At 43.2% G+C, this 20,327-nt stretch overlaps 1 protein-coding gene across 1 annotated transcript in view; it reads left to right on the top strand.

Moving 5' to 3' along the window:
* CPPED1 (calcineurin like phosphoesterase domain containing 1) overlaps window positions 1-11,660 on the top strand; it is a 133,478-nt gene extending 121,818 nt beyond the window's left edge. The window contains exon 4 of the mRNA XM_069571290.1: window positions 8,623-11,660. Coding sequence (XP_069427391.1) covers window positions 8,623-8,852 — 230 coding nt within the window. The 3' untranslated portion in view covers window positions 8,853-11,660. The remainder of the gene's footprint in view (window positions 1-8,622) is intronic.
* Window positions 11,661-20,327: the final 8,667 nt, after the last annotated feature.

Raw genomic sequence — 20,327 nt, 5'->3', positions numbered from 1 at the left:
AACTTGATGCTGGGAAAGATTGCGGGCAGGAGGAGAAGGGACAACAGAGGGTGAGATGGTTGCATAGCATCCCTGGCTCAGTGGACATGAGGTTGAGCAAGTTCTGGGAGATGGTGATGGACAGGGAAGCCTGGCGTGCTGCAGTCCATGGGGTCGCAAAGCGTCAGACACAACTAAGCATCTGAACAACAACCACCACCATCATGACCAGCCTTCAAGTCCCAGGTCAGGCACAACCAAAGAACTGGAAGTTGAGGATGTGCTTAGGTCAAAGCCACCCCCTCCAGGAAGCCTTCTTACTATGCCCCAGCACCACCCGTGATCCGTGCACTTTGTACCTCCAGGGTGGTAGACAGAGCAGCTACTTCTGAGGCAGTCTGATCCAGGTACAAATTCTAGCTGTGTGACCCTGGGCAAGTTCCTTAACCTCTCTGTGCCTGATCCCATCATCTGTTAAAAGGGGACATTATCTTCCTCGAGGGGGTCCTTATGAAGCTTAACTGAGATGGTGCACGTGCAGAGTGCTCAGCTCAGAGCAGATGCTCAGTAAATAAAACGGCTAAACTGTGTTATTTTCACTTTCTGCATTTTATTATGAAAGCACTTTACATAGTCTCTACCCAGCTGTAGACTTTAAGCTCTTGATTGCTAGAAACGGTTGATCTGGGTGCCCCTCTAGGCTCCACCAACACCTGGCTTTGAGAGGGAGCTCTGCAAATGTTCATTGCCTTGAATCGCCTGAAGAAACAGCATCCTACCTCACCCGGAGAACCAGGAGCAGGCCGTTTCCTTTCTCCACTGTCCCTAGCAGACTTGGGTTGCAGATACTTGGGCATCTGAAAAGATACCTGCCAGTGAGATTCTGAGAGCTATTGTACTGGAATCTAGAACTCCCAAATTGGCAACTCAATATCATGATTTAATATGAAGTATGTCGTGCTAGGGCTTCCCTGATTCTTCAGACGGTAAAGAATCTGCCCACAGTGTGGGAGACCCAGCTTCAATTCCTGGTTGGAAAGATTCCCTGTAGAAGAGAATGGCAACCCACTCTGGTATTCTTGTATTCTGATATCTCCCCTGATGCTATCTCAGCCATCCCAGGCCACTGGCTTCCTGCAGGGCAGGGATCTTCATCTCCAGGCTTGCATCTGAGCTGCCTGCTGAGAAATTGCTTACCTGCCAGAGGGATTATTTATACCTGCTTTCTGTATGTTTGGGCTTCCCTTGTGGCTCAGCTAGTAAAAAATCTGTCAGCAATGCGGGAGACCTGGGTTTGATCCCTGGGTTGGGAAGATCCCCTGGAGAAGGAAAAGGCTACCCGCTCCAGTATTCTGGCCTGGAGAATTCCATGGGCTGCATAGTCCATGGTGTCACACAGTCGAACACGACGGAGTGACTTTCATTTCACTTCACTTCTGTTTGTTCAAACCAACCTTCCTTTATTTCTCTTGCCCTTTTCTTTTTTTATGAGGCCCATTTTTTCCCCCTTACCACTGAGACAGAATAAATTGAGTGTGACTAATGATTTGTGACACCATTTTCACTGTGACAGCTGGCAACGTAAAGATGCACAGCATTTTCGTAAATGTACTCAGGCAGGATAAAAGTAAAAAGTGCCCAAGGAGAATCTGTTTACACTCTCCAAGCCTAAGTAACACCGAAGGCATTAAGGAAGTCAGTTTTTAATACCAAAATTGTTACCAGGGTGCATCCCTGATTTCCTGATTGATTCAAGGCAAGTTTCTGATATTAATGAGAATATTAAATTATATGGAGGTTGCCTCCTAATCCTCTGATTGATTTGAAATGAACTTGAATCAGGGCAGCTTAAAAATAGCCTTTATAGCATCTTTATGACTTGATAGCATGGAGAAATAAATACGAAGCTAATGCCACGGAAGGCTTCCTCCTGATGTAGGGGCTGTCTCGGCCAAGAATTCTTCCTCTGGTGGTAATTTAAGAAGATGCTTGTCATCTCCTTACAGCAGTTCATAATTCAAAAACAATCTATACATAATACTCAATTAAGGAACCACAGAGCCGTGTCGGCCACAGATGACTGATGAACGGGCCGAATGGAAATTCTGCCCAACTCTAGAAAACACCGCTAAAATCAATCCCCTTGTCAGGGAAACCATGATTTATTAACACATTCCTTAACCTGCATCGAGTTGTGAATCAATGCGTCCCCATCAAAAGCTAATACCAAACCGGGATGGCTCAGACTTCATATAGGTCCTGGTGGCAGAAGTAACTCAGACAAGCTTGCATGTTACCGGGCCAAGCTGGTTGTGTCTATGTCCCCCTCCAGGAGGTGCCTCTCGGGGGAGATGGGGAACACCCACTGTTTACTGAGTGCTCCATGGACAGAGGAGCCTGGTGGGCTACAGTCCATGGGGTCGCAAAAGGGTCAGCATCTATGACCTTATCCAAACCTCTCTGTCACTGATGAGACAAGTGTCATTATTCTCTTACAGGTGAGGAAGTCGAGGTTCACCAAGGTCAGTAGGTGGCCCAAGATCCCCAAGGACAGAACCCAAGTCTGCAGGCTTGGGCTCTGGCATCTGAGTACCTGGGTTCTGATCCTGGCTGCCCTATTTTCTAACCCAGTCCCTTTGCCTTAGTTCCTTAACTTCTCCGTGCCTCAGTCTTCTCATCTGTAAAATGGGAATGACTTCTGTGCCCCCCACCCCCCAGGACAGAGGTCTATTGGGAGGATTCAGCGAGATGGTAGGTGAAAAGTCCTTCGAGTCCTGCCCTGCTTCCAGGCTTCCCTCCACCCACTCTGCCTCAGTGTCTGCCCTTACTTGGGACAGGACTGGGAGGCGTGAGGGGGTTCAAAACTCCTGGACTTCCCAGGAGGTGGGAAAGAGACCCAGAAACTTCCAGTGTACCATCCCAAGAAGAGGCTCCCGCTCTTCCCACCTGAGTCTCATCTCTGGGCCAACCGGGAATGTCCCAGAGCCTTGAAGTCCACACCAGTACCCAGGAGAGTGGAGAGTCAATCGTGTGTCCCTACTTTGAGACAGACTTTAGCCTCTTGCCTGACATCCCTTTGTAATTTATAAAATGGTCATTGCCTCAGTGCCTTTTCAGGATGCAAATACCGAGTTCTTTATTGTAATGGAATGAGATCTCTTTTAAACGAGAAGGGTCTGAACACAATCACTCTGCTTGCTAACAGTCCCTTTCAAAATCCTTATTTCTGGTCCCCTTTGGCATCTTTGCTCACCTAAAAACCCTCATTTTCTGTGACTCGGGACATTAACAATAAACCGCTAGCACTCAGGGGCCTGGGGTGGAGAATGGATGGGGTTTGCTGGTGGTGGAGAAACCCAGCTGTCCACAGCCCGCCGATACCCGTTCTGAAAGCTCTGCTGGTCACTTGCACAGTCTCTGTTAATGCTCCTGTCTCTGCAAATGCCAATAAGTACAGCGTGAAATTTAAACATAAGTGAGTTTTTACAGCTAATTATGGCTAATGCGAGCTACTTTCAAAATTGCCAAGCATTCCTTCTAGAATAGTACAGTTTGCAACTATGAATTAGGCATTAAGAGCCAAATTTCATAAACATAATTTAGCAGACAACAAAATAATAATACTAAGTGCTTTCTGACTGGCCATTAGGAGCTCCCCAAGGTGGGTCTAATTGCACACGCTCCCACTGGGACTTCCAACAGCAACAGACCATAAGGCTCGGAAAGCCCAGGAGGGCAGTGGAGCAGGCAGACGTTTTCACAGCCCTCCAGCCTGCATGGTCAGGAGCCGTTCACGTGCTCAGTGATACAGTTCCAGCTGCAGCTTTTAGCCACACAACTCCATCCCTCCTGTCCTTTTTTCCTGGTCCATGTCACCTCGATGTTGGCTTGGGTCAGTTCATGATCACTGCAAACGTTACAGTAATGAAAACATAAAAAGTGATGCCTCCTCCCTTGCTAACCCCACCCCCCCCCACTAGCCTGGCTGTGAAATCACCCATGTGAGTTTAGTGTCTCTTTGTCCCCCATTCAGCTGAGGATACAAACACACGCACACACACGCTCTCATACAGATGTTGTCTTTTTCTTTTTTAGTTAGAGAGTAATTGCTTTACAGTGTTGTGTTGGTTTCTGTCATACAACAACAGGAGTCAGCCGTGTGTGTGTGTGTGTGTGTGTGTGTGTGTATGTATACATATATACAGAACTCTCTCTCTTGAGCCTCCCTCCCACCCTTCTAGGTCATCACAGAGCACCAGGTTGAGCTCCATGTGTTATATAGCAACTTCCCACTAGGTATCTGTTTTACATGTGGATGTTACCTTTATTTTACAAAAACAAGACCACACAACTTTTTTTTACATCTTGCTGTTCATACTTAATAATATATTTGGTGCCTTTCAACACTGGTGTATGTAAATCTACCTCTTTTTTTTTTTTTAAGAAAAATACATGCCCTATAATTTATCCAGTCCCCTGTAAATGAATATTATAAATAATGCCTCTGTGCATACTCTGTATTTATGACCACAGACACAACACACCTACACCTATGGGCTCTTCTCTGGTATTTCCAAAGGATATGTTTATGTGAAAATGTTGGCATTGGTCTAGGGGAATGCACAACAAAATGTGAGAACCCAGTTGCACGTATTTACCCTCTGAAATGAGTTGTATCCATTTGCATCTTAACAGTCAGTGGAAATAGCTGTCTCCCCACCCTTGGCTGTTTTAAGTAGGGAAACCTGGGTCACCTTTCTTTCCATCCCTAGCTACGGGCCCAGGCCGGCAGACAGCCCCACCTATGCCCAGGTGGGTCTCAGTTCCTACTGCAGGAGAGTGGCTGTAGTCTGCAGGGCTCTGTTCAGTTTCCCAGACCTCTGCTAATGAGCAGGCTCAACATTTGGATCATGTTATAGTCATGCTTTCCAGAATCATTGTCAAATGCAGAATAATTCCTTCACCATGAGGATCCCTCCTGTAGCCACACCCATACCCAACCCCCCTGCACCCCTGGCCCTAACTCCTAGCAACCATATCCGTAATATTGTCACCTTAAGAATGTAATGGAAGTGGGGACTTCCTGATGGTCCAGTGGCTAAGACTCTGCCCTTCCAGTGCGGGGGCCTGGGTTCAGTCCCTGGTCAGGGAACTAGATCCTGCATGCTGCAGCTAAAGATCCCGTGTGCTACAACGAAGACCCAGCACAGCCAAAGAAAGAAAGAATTAGGTAAATGGAATCATACAATATGGAACCTTTTGAATTGGCTTTTTTTTAGATCAGTGAAATTTCCTTGATATCCATTCAAGACATTGCATCTCTCAGTAGTTGATTCCTTTTCATTGCTGAGTAGTGTTCCATGGTGTGGATGCCTCTTCCCGTGACCATTTCTTAGACTTTCCGTGTTTTTGATGACTTTTACAGTTTTGAGAAGTACCGGTCAGGTATTTTATAGAACATCTATTGGCAAATAGAAGGGGAAAAAGTGGAAGCAGTGACAGATTTTCTTTTCTTGGGCTCCAAAATCACTGTGGATGGTGACTGCAGCCATGAAGTTAAAAGGTCTACTGGGATCTATCTGATATTTTTCTCATGCCATAATTATGATCACAGAGGTCAATTACTGTTTTAATCCCAATCATGTTGTTGTTGTTCAGTCACTAAGTCATGTCTGAATCTTTGCGACCCTGTCTGCATGCCAGGCTTCCCTGTTTTCACCATCTCCCAGAGTTTGCTCAAATTCATGTCCATTGAGTTGGTAACGCTATCCAACCATCACATCCTCTGTCGTCCCCTTCTCCTCCTGCCTTCAATCTTCCCCAGCATCAGGGTCTTTTCCAGTGAGTCAGCTCTTCACATCAGATGGCCAAAGTATTGGAGCTTCAGCATCAGTCCTTCCAATGAATATTCAGGGTTGATTTCCTTTAGGATTGACAGATTTGATCTCCTTGCAGTCCAAGGAACTAAAAACATTTAGTAAATGTTATTACAAAATTCAGTGGTCTTGATATATTCACAGAACTGTGCCACCATTGCCACTGTCTTAATTCCAGACCATTTTTACCATTTTGCAAGAAACTGTGCTTGTTAGCAGTCATCCCCATTCCTTCTTTCCCCTCTTCCTCCAGCAACTTCTAGTGCGCCTTCTTTCACTATTGATATGCCCATTCTGGACATTTCTTAACTTAGCATAATGTTCTGAGAAGTGGTAGACTCTTAGTCTTTATATGTACAAACATGTATCTATTTAAAAGCCCTTAAATTTGAATGATGGTTCCGCTAGGTAAAAAAACTGAGTTCACAGTTACTTGCCCTAAGCATTTTGAAGGTGTTACTCCCTGGTTCTTTTATGATTGGGATGCCTGCTACCTGTCTAATTGTCATTCCTTTATAATATTTTTGCCATGATTATCTTTCAAAAACTTTTTGATGCTCCGTAATTTTACCATGACATATGTCGGTATGCATTGATTTTTATGTATCCTACTTAGTCCTGTTTTTTTCAAAACGCATATGTTCCTCCTTTCTGGAAAATCCCCAGCTATTATTTCTTCAAGCTGTTCTTGCTCTTATTGCCCCCTTTCTTCGGTCCCCTTTCCTCTTACACATTCACCGATGCTCTTAACCCATCCTTTGGGTCCTTTGAATTGCTCGTTCGTATTGCTTGAGTCTGGGTCTCTGTTGTTTTCTGATTCAGCTCCTCAGTTCTTCCTTTTCACTCACCGATGCCCTGTCTGATTAGTGTCTAGTCTACAACTTATCCAAGTTATTGAGACTTTTGTTTTAAAACTTTAACTTGTATGCTCACCATTTCTAAATTTTCATTACCAACTATTCTTATTCACTTCATGCCTGTTTTGTTGCATAACATCTTGTTCTTTTTTACAGATATTAGTCCTTTATTGAGAATATTTGAGAGCCAAATATTTATTTTAAATAGTTTCCAGACTGTTGATGTCATTGATTTCCCATGACGTGAATTCATGTCCCTGATTGAAGAGTTCATTACTTAGCATGAGATTTTCATGGCTGGGAGGATTTTTTATTTCAGGTTCAATTTGAGTAAGAAGTATTTTGAAGTTCTGTTTTCCCCCTAACTTTTCTCTTGACTAACTTCTCTCTGTCCACTGGTTTTGGTTACTTCCACCCCAAAAGTATCCATCTGGGACCAGGCTTTGTAATAGTGCTGTAAGGTCCTGGTCCCACAGTCATCCTGGGGAAACACGTTTTGGTTCCTTGACCTGAGCCCGTGTCTATCTTCCCTCCTTAGGTCCACAGGTTGCAGTCAACCTTCACCCAGTGCTGGGCTGGAGACATCTCCTACCAGTACAGGAAAACCAGTGATTAAATATTAAGGAGCTATATGAGTTGGTTGGTAAAAGCCATTACTACAATTTAATTATATGAACTCATCATTAAATAAATTATATTAAGGAGCAAAGGTAATACTCAACAAACATTTACCAGTTTCTTTTGTGTGTGTGTGGTGGTGGAAGGAAGACATAATTTTATTTCCTTTTTTTTTTTTTGGCCTATTTTTTCTTATTTCTAAAATTATGAAAGTGTGATAACATATTAACAAGAGACATGGAAAATGCAGGACAAAGTTACACGTAGTTCCGCTATATATTTTGTTGTTGTTCAGCCTCTAAGTCATGTCTGACTCTACAGGTCAAGCCTCTTTTTTTTTTTTTTTTGGAGCACTTGTTAACCACACCAGCTCAGCACTGCCCTGGCCCAGGGCAGCACAGGTTTCCTTCAATCTCCTTCCATAAATGGAGGTATTGAGGCTTCCCTATTTCCGCCAGGAGCCAACCTTTATTTCCTTATCTCAGAGAAAGTGCTTTCAGTCTCGATTATAAGAGCTCAGCTCCCACTCACTACTCTGTCTTTCTGCTTTTTTCTGGTCACTAGAACTGTTTATTTTGGTTTTGAAGGCTACGTCTGTCCTTTGGTTTCTTTTTTTGTATTTTATCCATCGCGGCTCTTAGTTTGGAGAGGAAGCGGTACATTAAATGTTGACCTTGCTGTGCTGTCTTGATTAGAACTCCATAAACGTTATTTTTCATGGACATGCACCTTCCGCCTCCTGTGGCTGTTTATGTAGGCCTCAGAAGGTTTCCTTCATCTCTCTCAAAGTCATTCACCTTATCACCCTCTCTTTCCGTGTTCCTTGGGGCTTTCCTGGTGGCTCAGTGGCAAAGAATCCGCCTGCCAGTGCAGGAGACACAAAAGACACAGGTTCAATCCCTGAGTCGGGAAGATCCCCTGGAGTAGGAAATGGCAATCCACTCCAGTATCCTTGCTGGAAAATTGCATGGACAGAGGGGCCTGGCGGGCTACAGTCCATGGGGTCATAAAGAGTCGAATGTGGCTAGGCACATATACATACTACTTCTGGTTCCCTAGTACTTCCTGTGCGAATCGTGACAAACAGGTAAATAATGTATTGTGTACTGAGTTATCCTTGGAAAGATTCTAGATGTCACATATGCCACCTTCATATTTATTATATAATGCTGAATAATATCATGTATTTATAACTAATAATGTCCCGCTGTTCACAGAAGAAACCCTTGAAGCCCCCCCGGTTATCTCAGTGGAAATCCTTGGCGCCCTAACGCTCTCTCCCTCCCCTGCAGGTATCAAGGCTGTGTTTTCAGGCCACTACCACAGGAATGCTGGGGGCACCTACCGGAACCTCGACATGGTGGTGTCATCCGCCATCGGGTGCCAGCTGGGCAAAGATCCCCACGGGCTCCGAGTCGTGGTGGTCACCGCCGAGAAAATCGTCCACCGATACTACAGCCTAGATGAGCTGAATGAGAAGGGAATAGAAGACGATCTGATGGATCTGTTGAAGGAAAACTAATCGCCGATTATGATTGATTTACTTTTCACTCCTACTGTTATTTTGTTAGACACAGTAGCTGCAAACAACCCCTTATTGAAATTTAAAAAAAAAAGTATTCCAGGCAGATTTGTGAATTTATGTCCTTCTGCTTAAATCAGAGAGCTGGGTCCTGCCCTATATGACACTCAAATGGAACTGCCCTCCCTTTACAAAAGAGAGGAGGGAGAAACCTGGAAATGAAAGAATAAGTGATATTGTTAGAATATCCCTGCATAGGTGATTAAATGCATTCTCCTAATGATGTGTTTCTCAACTCTGCTCTTCATTAGATGGTTTTCTGGCAGCCTTTGGTAAATGTCTGCCTGTCAACTTCAGTTGCACCTTGACATCCAAGTGTGATCTCTGATGATCCTTTGAGCGAACTGCATCTGATTATAATAAACTGTGGTCAGGACTCCCAAAATGTTAAGCAAAATGAAGGTCATCTCTTTTCCTTCCTAACAAAACAAATCACCGTGTCCCATTACTGGAGCTGCAGACTCATCTTAATAAGGAGCTGAGTAGCTGACATTTGCTGTTAAAGTCTGGGACCAGTGATGAAGTTGATACAGGTCAAATGTTGAGTTTACCTTCTTGGCAGCTAGAAAAGTCACCTTTGCTCCTAAGTGTGTGTGCTCAGTCACTTAGTCGCGTCTGACTCTTCACAATCCTATGCACCATAGCATCCACGCTCCCCTGTCCAGGGAATTGTCCAGGCAAGAACCACCTGGGAAGCCATAGATTGTCCATATTTGAAAACCTCATCCCAGAGACTAGAACCGAGCCCTTGAAGGCCCATCTCTGCAGTCAAGGGCGGCACACCTGATTCCCTCTCATTCATTGCTGCAGCAACTCCCTCCGCGTTCTCCTGTGATGGGAATCATCCTCTGTTTATGAGATCCTTAGCTCTGCTTTCACAGAAAACATGGGAGCTCATGCAGAGTTCTCCAGAAACCAAGCGTAAATTACTCTGGGGCAAAACCAGTGGTTTCAGCCACGTTGTCTAAATTGGCACTAGCTTTGATTAAATGCGCTCGCTGGTGCCTTGATCAAGGAGCATGGACGAGTTAAAATCAACATTGTCTTTGCTTAATCTACCTCACCGCTGCTCCTCTGCTGCTCCCGACCACTGCGTTAGCCCATCCACATCTTTTTCAGCAGATGTCCTGGTGGACCAGGAACCTGGGTATCACCATCCTGCCTGTTTTCCTGTGAAGTAAAACTTCACAGTGTTACACAGTAGCATTCAGTCATCCTAAAAACAAAACAAACAAACAAAAAAACTGGTTACAAATGAACTGCAAAGTCCATTAAATTAAATGACTTTCATGTTGAAAAGTTTTAGTCAATGTAGCAAAACCATGAGAAATTAAAGAGAAAGATAATTGGATATGTAAATTCATAAGGAACAAAAGACAAGAAGTTAATTATACTCCAGATCGGTGACACACCATAGCTCATTGTTATGTGGCAAGAAAATTAAAAATTTTGAAAATTAGTATGCTCCTATTTAAGAGTTCTGCTGCATTCTTGCCTTGTGTTCATCTTTCTTTGCAACAGATGTGGCTAGAAGAAATCAAGGAGAGGAATTCAGGAAGAGGTTTAACCAGTAAGCCTTGATTTCTGAGGCCTGGGATGTCGTAACTTGTGAACTGGAATCGTCAATGCAGATTCAGGGTTTTTGGGGGCCATTGGGGAGAGTTCATCACCAAGGGCTAATGGAGACGCCTTGTCATGTCACCTGTAAGAAATACTCTAGACTGTGGCACTTGGGTTTGGGAAAAGATATGGAAATAATTCAAAGTAATGGAAATGAAACTTCTAGATCTCCTTTTCCAGAAACCTAATTAGGAAGGTAAATTGACTCAATACACAGCAAGAATATACTAAGAGGGAATCCCATGAAATCCTCTCCATTTTTTTTTAATTATTTTGAATTTTTTTTACTTTGTTTTTTTGTTTGTTTGTTTTGTTTTAATTTTAATTGGAGGCTAATTACTTAACAATATTGTGGTGGTTTTTGCCATACATTCACATGAATCAGCCATGGGTGTACATGTGTTCCCCATCCTGACCCTCCCTCCTGCCTCTCTCTCCATCCCATCCCTCAGGGTCATCCCACTGCACCAGCCCTGAGCACCCTGCCTCATGCATCAAACCTGGAATGGTGATCTATTTCACATATGATAATATACAAGTTTCAGTGCTATTCTCTTAAATCATCCCACCCTCGCTTTCTTCCGCAGAGTCCAAAAGTCTGTTCTCTACATCTGTGTCTTTTGCTGTCTCGCATACAGGGTCATCATTACCATCTTTCTAAATTCCATATATATGCATTAATATACTGTATTGGTGTTTTTCTTTCTGACTTACTTCACTCTGTATAATAGGCTCCAGTTTCATCCACCTTATTAGAACTGATTCAAATGCATTCTTTTTAATAGCTGAGTAATACTCCATTGTGTATATGTACCAGAGCTTTCTTATCCATTCATCTGCTGATGGACATCTAGGTTGCTTCCATGTCCTAGCTATTGTGAACAGTGCTGTGATGAACATTAAGGGTACACGTGTCTCTTTCAATTCTGGTTTCCTCAGTATGTATGCCAAACAGCATTATTTTCCAGTGGTGTTAGGTTCAGAAAGGAGTTAGGAAAGTGTTATCAGTCTGATTGTTGATAATTACCAGTGTGTTCACTTACGATTCCTTTTCCTTTTAAAAAGAGATATATTTCTTTAAAAGTGCCTTATGCCATGATAAATAATAAAACATACCATGATCATAAATGCCATGGTTTTGATTGTTGATTATGTGCTAAGTACTGTTTTAAGTCCTTTGGCTTAGAGTAGTGGGACCACTTGGCCAAGGTCACAGTGGGCAAGTCAGGATTGAAGTGTAAGCAGTCCAGCTGCTGAGCCTATGTTCCCCAACACTATCGTCTTTCCTGGAAAACATTCTTCACAAGTGAGAGGTTTATACCTGCATTTGGCAGTAGTCAATATTTGGCACTCAGTGTTAGTCAGAGGCTCTGGGACTTCATCCCAAGGTTTGCAAAGCCTGAGCAGGGCCCAGAAGCCCCTTCTCTGACACCAGGTTCAGGGTGGCAAAAGCCTGTCCAAGGAACAGGTTGTTCTAGGCAGAGAATTTTCACTGGAGGAAACTGAAAAGCTGAACTGAACCATAATGGGCCACAGGACATAGCTCTGGCCACACCAGTAGATGCTTCAGCGGGTGATTCTTCCTTCCTTGTTCAGGTTCCTGCCCCAGGGGGTAGGGAACCAGCTGCTCTCTCAGGGCTCACCTTTTCAATTAATGATTTTAATTGGAAAAGAAATAAGGGACTGCTAAAGGAAGAAGAGTGTTTACAGTGATCTAGAATCGGGTTGTCAAGACTCAGGAGTGGGTTTGTGGACCACAGGTGGAGAGATGACCATCTTACCCATATTTGCTTTTCACAATAAATAAGCTCATCTCCAGTCTTCAGCCACGTGTCCTCTCCAGTTGGAGGGAAGAGTGGGGACAGGGGGATGTGGTGAATTCCCTGGAGCATTTCATAATGTCTTGATTTTCAGTATTCCAAGATAGTCCCTAATAGACTCAGGTTTTAAGCCTGAATAACTTGTTGTTGTGATTCAGTTGCTAAGTCGTGTCTGACTCTTTAAGACCCCTATGGGCTGCAGCACGCCAGGCTCCCCTGTCCTTCACTGTCACCCAGAGTTTGGTCAAATTCATGTCAATTGAGATGAATAACTAGGAAAAGAATCTAAAAAAGAGTGGACATATGTATACATGTAACTGATTCACTTTACTGTATGGCAGGAACTAACACAACATTGTAAATCAACTATATTCCAGTAAAAAAGTTTTTAAAGGATACATGGTGAAGGACAGGGAAGCCTGGCATGCTGCAGTCCATGGGGTCGCAAAGAGTTGGACACGACTGAGTGACTGAACAACGACAATGTTCATAGCACTATAAAAAACAAACAAAACTAGGACCATTTATCTTGTGTGCGTGCTCAGTCACTCAGTTGTGTCTGACTCTTTGTGACCCCATGGACTGCAGTCCACCGGGCACCTCTGTTCACGGGATTTTCCAGGCAAGAATACTGGAGTGGATTGCCATTTCCTAGTCCAGGGAATCTTCCTGATCCAGGAATCAAACCCACGTCTCTGGCATATAGATTCTTTACCCCTGAGCCACCTGGGAAGTCCCCAAGAGGAACTAGGACGCCTCTCTATGAAAGTGAAAGAGGAGAGTGAAAAAGTTGTCTTAAAGCTCAACATTCAGAAAATGAAGATCATGGCATTTGGTCCCAGCACTTCATGGGAAATAGATGGGGAAACAGTGTCAGGCTTTATTTTGGGGGGCTCCAAAATCACTGCAGATAATGATTTCAGCCATGAAATTAAAAGACGCTTACTCCTTGGAAGGAAAGTGATGACCAACCTAGACAGCATATTCAAAAGCAGAGACATTACTTGCCGACTAAGGTCCATCTAGTCAAGGCTATGGTTTTTCCAGTAGTCATGTATGGATGTGAGAGTTGGACTGTGAAGAAAGCTGAGCACCAAAGAATTGATGCTTTTGAATTGTGGTGTTGGAGAAGACACTGGAGAGTCCCTAGGACTGCAAGGAGATCCAACCAGTCCATCCTAAAGGAGATCAGTCCTGGGTGTTCATTGGAAGGACTGATGTGAGGCTGAAACTCCAGTACTTTGGCCACCTCACGCAAAGAGTTGACTCATTGGAAAAGACCCTGATGCTGGGAGGGATTGGGGGCAAGAGGAGAAGGGGACGACCGAGGATGAGATGGCTGGATGGCATCACTGACTTGATAGACATGAGTTTGGGTAAACTCTGGGAGTTGGTGATGGACAGGGAGGCCTGGCATGTTGTAATTCATGGGGTCGCAAAGAGTTGGACATGACTGAGTGACTGAACTGAACCAGCAAAAGATACTGAGTTATAAATCTATATATACAGAATACAATTTAATATTACAGTCTGTTCTCTAATGTGAAATCTTTTGAGAAAAGGTAGCAAAAACATCATTTGCATTTACTTGAACCCTTAGTACTTATTCCCCAAGTAGTGTCTAAAACAGCCTTTTGCAGTTGTGAAATTAAGAGGCAATACTGTATTGAGCTAAGGGGAAAAAAGACTTAGGAATAAATTGTCAAAGCAAGTTCTATTAAAAGCTCTCTGTAATAGACGCCAGGGATTTCTTGTTCAGATAACCTTGGCGGTTTTGGTTGCACATGCAAGAGATAGTACTTGACAGGTAATATTGATTTTTTTTTGGTAACTTCATAAAATACTGTCTATACCATTGGAGAGCTCTTTGGGTATATTTTTATACACACAAAATGAGGGATTTTTTTCTTGGATTAATAAATGACCTCTAGCATCTTTCTAGAAAACATTTTAGTGACTAAATTCTCTTTTTCCGTCAATGGATTTTCATTAGTGACTACACACACACACACACACACACACACACACACACACAAATATATATATATATTCAGATTGGCTTTTTTCTTTAGATAAAACCCAAAGGAACTATAGAAGTTTAAAAAAAAACTCTGTAAATAAATTCCATTAAATGTAAATATTCAGAAATTACCTTTTATATTTCTGTTCTGATATTTGTCTTCAAAAAGTAATTTTCTTCCTTAAAGGGACTTTGCATCTCTTTTAGAATGAAGTTCAGACCCCTTCCTGTGACTTCCCAGGCCCCGCCCACTCTGCCCCGCCCCACCCCTCGGCTCCGCCCCCTTGCTCTTGCTGACAGCCCCACTGCCCTGCGTACTTGCTGTCTTCTCTGATGGGAACTGGCTTCCTGTCCTTTGGGGCTTCAGCTCAGAAATCCTCAGAATGGCCTTCTTTCCCCACCTGTCTGTCGTTATGCTCCTTATCCGCCACAGGCATCGCCTCCCCCGCTCATTTATTTTCTTCATAGCATATCACTAAGAACTTTGCTTGTTTTTCCATGATCTGTACCACCCACCCCCACCCAGAACGCAAGGAAGGACTTTGTCCGTCTCATTGGCCACTCTTCCCAATGCTTAGAGCCCTGCCTGGGACAGAGCAGCTGCTCAATAAGGACTCAGCAATGAATGTGGAATAAGATGTCCAGCAATACTGATGGTGACATCAATATTGTAATGTATTCACGTAATACATTAACACTCAACACAGGGAAGGAAGGAAGGAGAAGAGGCCATATTCCCAAGCCTTGTGGTAGTTCTTTTGGGATTGTCCTTAAAGTTAGGTATTGTCAACAACAGGCCAGTGAATAACAACATCAGTGTTATCTTTGGTTCTCCACTCAAAGTGAAGAATTTGGGAGTAAAAAGAGAAATGTCCCTGACTTAGTAATTCTAAGTCCTGCTTACTGAACAAATACTGTACCGGTGAGCCCAGAAAAGGGACTGATTCCAGACCAAAGCATATATGGGAAAAGAGAGGGCTGGAAATCCAAGTGAGGGCCTCAAAAGAAGTGAAAAATGCATCATGGAAGTGCTTCCCAGAAAGGTTACATGAATGAATCAGATTCCTGAGAAAATTTAGCAGTCCTGGAAGAGCCTTAAGGTCACAACCTTAAAATAGACCTTTAGGGAACATCTTTGTTTCAGCACAAGAAAAGACAGATGGAAGTCACAGAAGGGGTGAAGAGAAATTCTTTTTTTTTTTTTTTTAAGTTCAGACTGGTGCACACTGAAGAAATAGAAAAAGGAATGAGCTTTACTCAGAGCTGAGTGGTTTAGTTCCCACAGACCAGTCCTTCTGCAGATAACTATGAATTTAAAAACCTTCTTGGTCATTTGGAGAGTGAACAGAAGCAGGGAGCTCAGAACTTTCCCTCCCCCCTTCACTTTGCCCTGAGGGTTAACCACAGTTGTAGAGCAGTCAGCTGAGATGGATAAAGGTTTCTCCCAAACCTACCATCTATCTGACCGGAGACGCCCGGGAGGAAGTCCAGGTCACTGGAGAGTGAAGAATCCCAGGCAGCTGGGGATGGTCATCTCCTGATTTTCTAAGTGAACTTCATACAAATCTCTGGCTTAACTCTAAGAATGCATGAACTGTACAGACTGAGCAGCAGAAGCTTAAAGAATTGAACTGCTATTTGAACTGCTGCTGAGGGCAAGCAATGAAGAACTTACCATTTGAGTCTAATCAAGTTAACCACCTGCTAAAGCAAAAGCCTCAACATTCTTCAGAGGAATATAACAGAATCTCAAGTCTCCACAGTTTAACATGCACGATTCCCAGGATGTAGTCCAAATCACGTGATGTACAAGAAAACAAAAAGCAAACAAAAACAACAAGAAAATGTGAGTCACTCTCAAAGGAAAAGGCAGTCAATCCCAAGATATCCCAAATGTTGGGATTATCACATTGGGGCAATAAAGCAGCTGTGAAGACAATGCTCAAAGAAGTGAAAAATATGCTTATAATGAATTGATATAAAGGATAGCTCATCTAAGAAAAAAATGTATAAAAATTATCAAATGGAAATTTCTGAATCAAGAAACAATATCTGAAATTTTTAAATTTCCTGAATGGGCTTAATATCAGAATGGAATGGATGAACATGAAGACAGGTGAATAGAAATCACCCAGCTTAAAGACGGAACTTGCTTCGTGGTCCAGTCGATAAGATGCCATGCTTCCAATGCAGGGGGACCAGGTTCTATCCCTGTGCAGGAAACTAGATCCTTCATACCGCAACTAAGACCCAGCACAGCTAAGTAAATAAATAAATATTGAATAAAAGAAAAGAAAAAAATAATTTGGAAAAAAAGCCTCAGGGGCCTGTGGGACAATGTCAAAAGGTCTAATATACAGGTAAAGTGTGTGTGTGCTCAGTCGTGTCCAATAGCCTGCCAGGCTCTTGTGTCCATGGAATCTTTCCAGACAAGAATACTAGAGTGGGTTGCCATTTCCTTCTCCAGGGGATCTTCCCAACCCAAGGATTGAACCTGTGTCTCCTACATTGGCAGGCAGATTCTTTACCTCTGTGCCACCAGGGAAGCAAATATAGCAGATTCTTTATCGTCTGAGCCACCAGGAAAGCCCCCATACAGGTAATGTTATTGTTCGTTTACCCAGTCGTGTCCAACTCTTTGCAACCCCTTGCACTGCAGCATGCCAGGCCTCTCTGTCCCTCACCATCTCCCGAAGTTTGCCCAAGTTCATGTCCATTGCATTGGTGATGCATCCGCCATTTTATCCTCTGATGCCCTCTTCTCCTTCTGCCCTCAGCCTTTCCCAGTATCGGGCTAGTAAGTAATATGAGTCCCCAAAAGGGGACTCATGGAGCAAAAATATATCTGAAGGCTCTAAAGCCAGCAAATTCCCATATTTGGTAAAAGAAGTTTACAAATTCCAAACTCTCAGCAAATACAAAATATCACCAAATTGAACTTTGAAAAGATTCTGCTGTTCAAAAGACATCACTAAGAAATCAGAAGGCAAGCTACATACTGGAATGATATATTTGCAGCATAGCTATATCCAGAATATGTAAGGAACCATTGCAACTTAATTTTAAAAAGGTTACTAAAAAAGATGGATGAAATATTTGAACAGACACTTAAAATATATGAAAGGCTAACACATGAAAAATGCTCACATGGAAGTACAAATTAAAACTACAGTGCAGTGCTATCTGTCACTAAGTAAAATTGCTAAAAGGGTAAAAGGTTGACAATACCAAATGTTAGTGAGACTTTGGTACAATTCCTGTGATACTGTGATTCATAATAAGAAATATATTTTTGGTCTTCATCCCTGTCCCAAGCAAAGTTCCTAAAACCCTTGGAATTCCTTAAATGCTGAGAGTTAAGGATTCCTTGATGAAAGTGAAAGAGGAGAGTGAAAAAGTTGGCTTAAAACTCAACATTCAAAAAAGGAAGATCATGGCATCTAGTCCCATCAGTTCTTGGCAAATAGGTGGGGAAACAATGGAAACGGTGACAGACTTTATTTTGTTGAGCTCCAAAATCATTGATGATGGTGACTGCAGCCATGAAAAACGCTTGCTCCTTCCTTGGAAGAAAACCTGTGACCAACCTAGACAGCATATTAAAAAGCAGAGATATTACTTTGCCAAAAAAGATCCACCTGGTCAAAGCTATGGTTTTTCCAGTAGTCATGTATGGATGTGAGAGTTGGACTATAAAGAAAGCTGAGTGCTGAAGAATTGATGCTTTTAAACTGTGGTGTTGGAGAAGACTCTTGAGAGTCCATTGGACTGCAAGGAGATCAAATGAGTCAATCCTAAAGGAAATCAATCCTAAATATTCATTGGAAGGACTGATGCTGAAGCACCAAATCTTTGGCCAACTTATGTGAAGAACTGATTCATTTGAAAAGACCCTGATGCTGGGAAAGATTGAAGGCAGGAGAAGAAAGGGATGACAGAGGATGAGATGGCTGGATGGCATCACCAACTCAATGGACATGAGTTTGAACAAGCTCTGGGAGTTGGTGATGGACAGGGAAGCCTGGCATACTGCAGTCCTTGGGGTCTCAAAGAGTTGGACACGACTGAGTGACTGGACTGAACTGTCTAATGAGGCAACTTTTAGAAATCAATAGATTGGAACTCGTTGCCCAGGGAACCAGATTAGAAGGTGGGGACTTTCAGGCCCATCCCCCATCCTCAGGGGAGGGCCAGGAGGCTGGAGACTGAATTAATCACCAGCAAGTGATGTTTTGGGGCTTCCTGAGGCTCAGACAGCAAAGACTCTGCCTGCAATGCTAGAGACCTGGGTTTAATCCCTGGATCAGGAAGAGCCCCTGGAGAAGGAAATGGCACCGCACTCTAGTATTCTTGCCTGGGAAATCCTACCGACAGAGGAGCCCGGTGGGCTACAGTCCATGGGGTCGCAAAGAGGGGACCCATGTTCCCCATGTTCCATGGGGAACATGACTTAGCGACTAAACCACCATCAGCCACCACAAGCGATGTTTTAAGCAATGGTGCCAGGTAGCAGAGTTTCCATGAAAACCCAAAGGACAGGTGACGGTGCTGGAGGTGACCCACCTGAGAGAGTACAGAAGCTCTGTGCCCCTCTTCATCTGGCTGTTCTTGAGTTATATCCTTTTATAATAAGCCAGTGGTGTAGTAGGTGAAATGTTTCCCTGAGTTCTACGAGCCCTTTAGCAAATTGCGTTTAACCCGACAAGGGCATTGTGGGAACCTCCACTTTAGAGCTGATCAGTCGGAAGCCCAGAAGGACCTGGACTTGCATCTCAAGTGCAGTGAGGCAGGCTTGTGGCACTGAACCTTAACCTTTGGAATCTGACCTGATATCTAGGTAGATAATGTCAGAGCTGAGTAACATTGTAGTACACCCAGTGTGTTTCCCAGAATTGTTTCATGTGGGGAGGAAAAGAAAAAAAACCTAATATCTGATGAGCAGAAGTACCAGAAGTGTTCTGTGAGTAGTGAATAAACAAAAATCCTGTACAAGAATGTTAGGATTTGTACAATCCTGTACAATTTCTTAAAAAATGAAAGTCCCCCATATGACACAGCAGTTTTATTCCTAGGTATTAGGCTGATTAAAAAGTAATGGAAGTTTCAGACCACGAATTTTAAACATTGTATCTAGGCTCAAACATATCTTTAGTAATCAAAATAGGAACCGTTACAATCAATGCATTTTTTGCCAATGAGAAATAAGTTTGTTTGTCCCTGTAGCATAAAAACCCATGCTTTGGGATTCAACAGACCTTAGCACTTTTTGCCTCCTGCTGGTTGTGAAAATGTTTTTTCCCTGCAAACAGGGAGATGTTGAGATGCCTGAAGAAGTGGTGGTCAGTTGGTGAGAGGTCAGGTGAATATGGCAGATGAGGCAAAACTTTGTAGTCAAATTCATTCAACTTTTAAAGTGTGGGTTGTGTGACCTGCGGTCAGGCATGGGAAAGAATTGGGCCCATTCTGCTGACCAATGCTGGCTGCAGGCAGTTTTTGGTGCATCTCATCGATTTGCTGAGTGTACTTCTATGTAATGCTTTAGCCGGCATTCAGAAAGCTGTAGCTGATCAGGAGGGCAGCAGGCCACCAGACAGTGGCCATGACCTTCTTTGGGTTCAAGTTTGGCTCTCAGAAGTGCTTTGTAGCTTCTTTTCAGTCCAGCCACTGAGATGGTCATCGCTGGTTGTCATATAAAATCTGCTTTTTTCACACATTGCAATCCGATCAAAAAATGATTCATTATTGTTGCGTAGAATAGGAGAGGGCAACACTTCAAAATGATGATTCTTTTTTTTTGATTTGTGTCAGCTCATGAGGCACCCACTTAACTGAGCTTTTTCCCCTTTCCAATTTTCTTCAAATGCCTAACGACTATAGAATGGTTGACGTTGAGTTCTTTTGTAACTTCTTGTGCATTTTATAAGAGGATCAGCTTCAGTGATGGCTCTCGGTTGG

Source organism: Ovis canadensis, chromosome 24, assembly GCF_042477335.2.
Source record: "Ovis canadensis isolate MfBH-ARS-UI-01 breed Bighorn chromosome 24, ARS-UI_OviCan_v2, whole genome shotgun sequence".
NCBI lineage: Eukaryota > Metazoa > Chordata > Mammalia > Artiodactyla > Bovidae > Ovis > Ovis canadensis.
The sequence above is the reverse complement of the archived record's forward strand: the minus strand, read 5'-3'. Positions and strand labels throughout refer to the sequence as shown.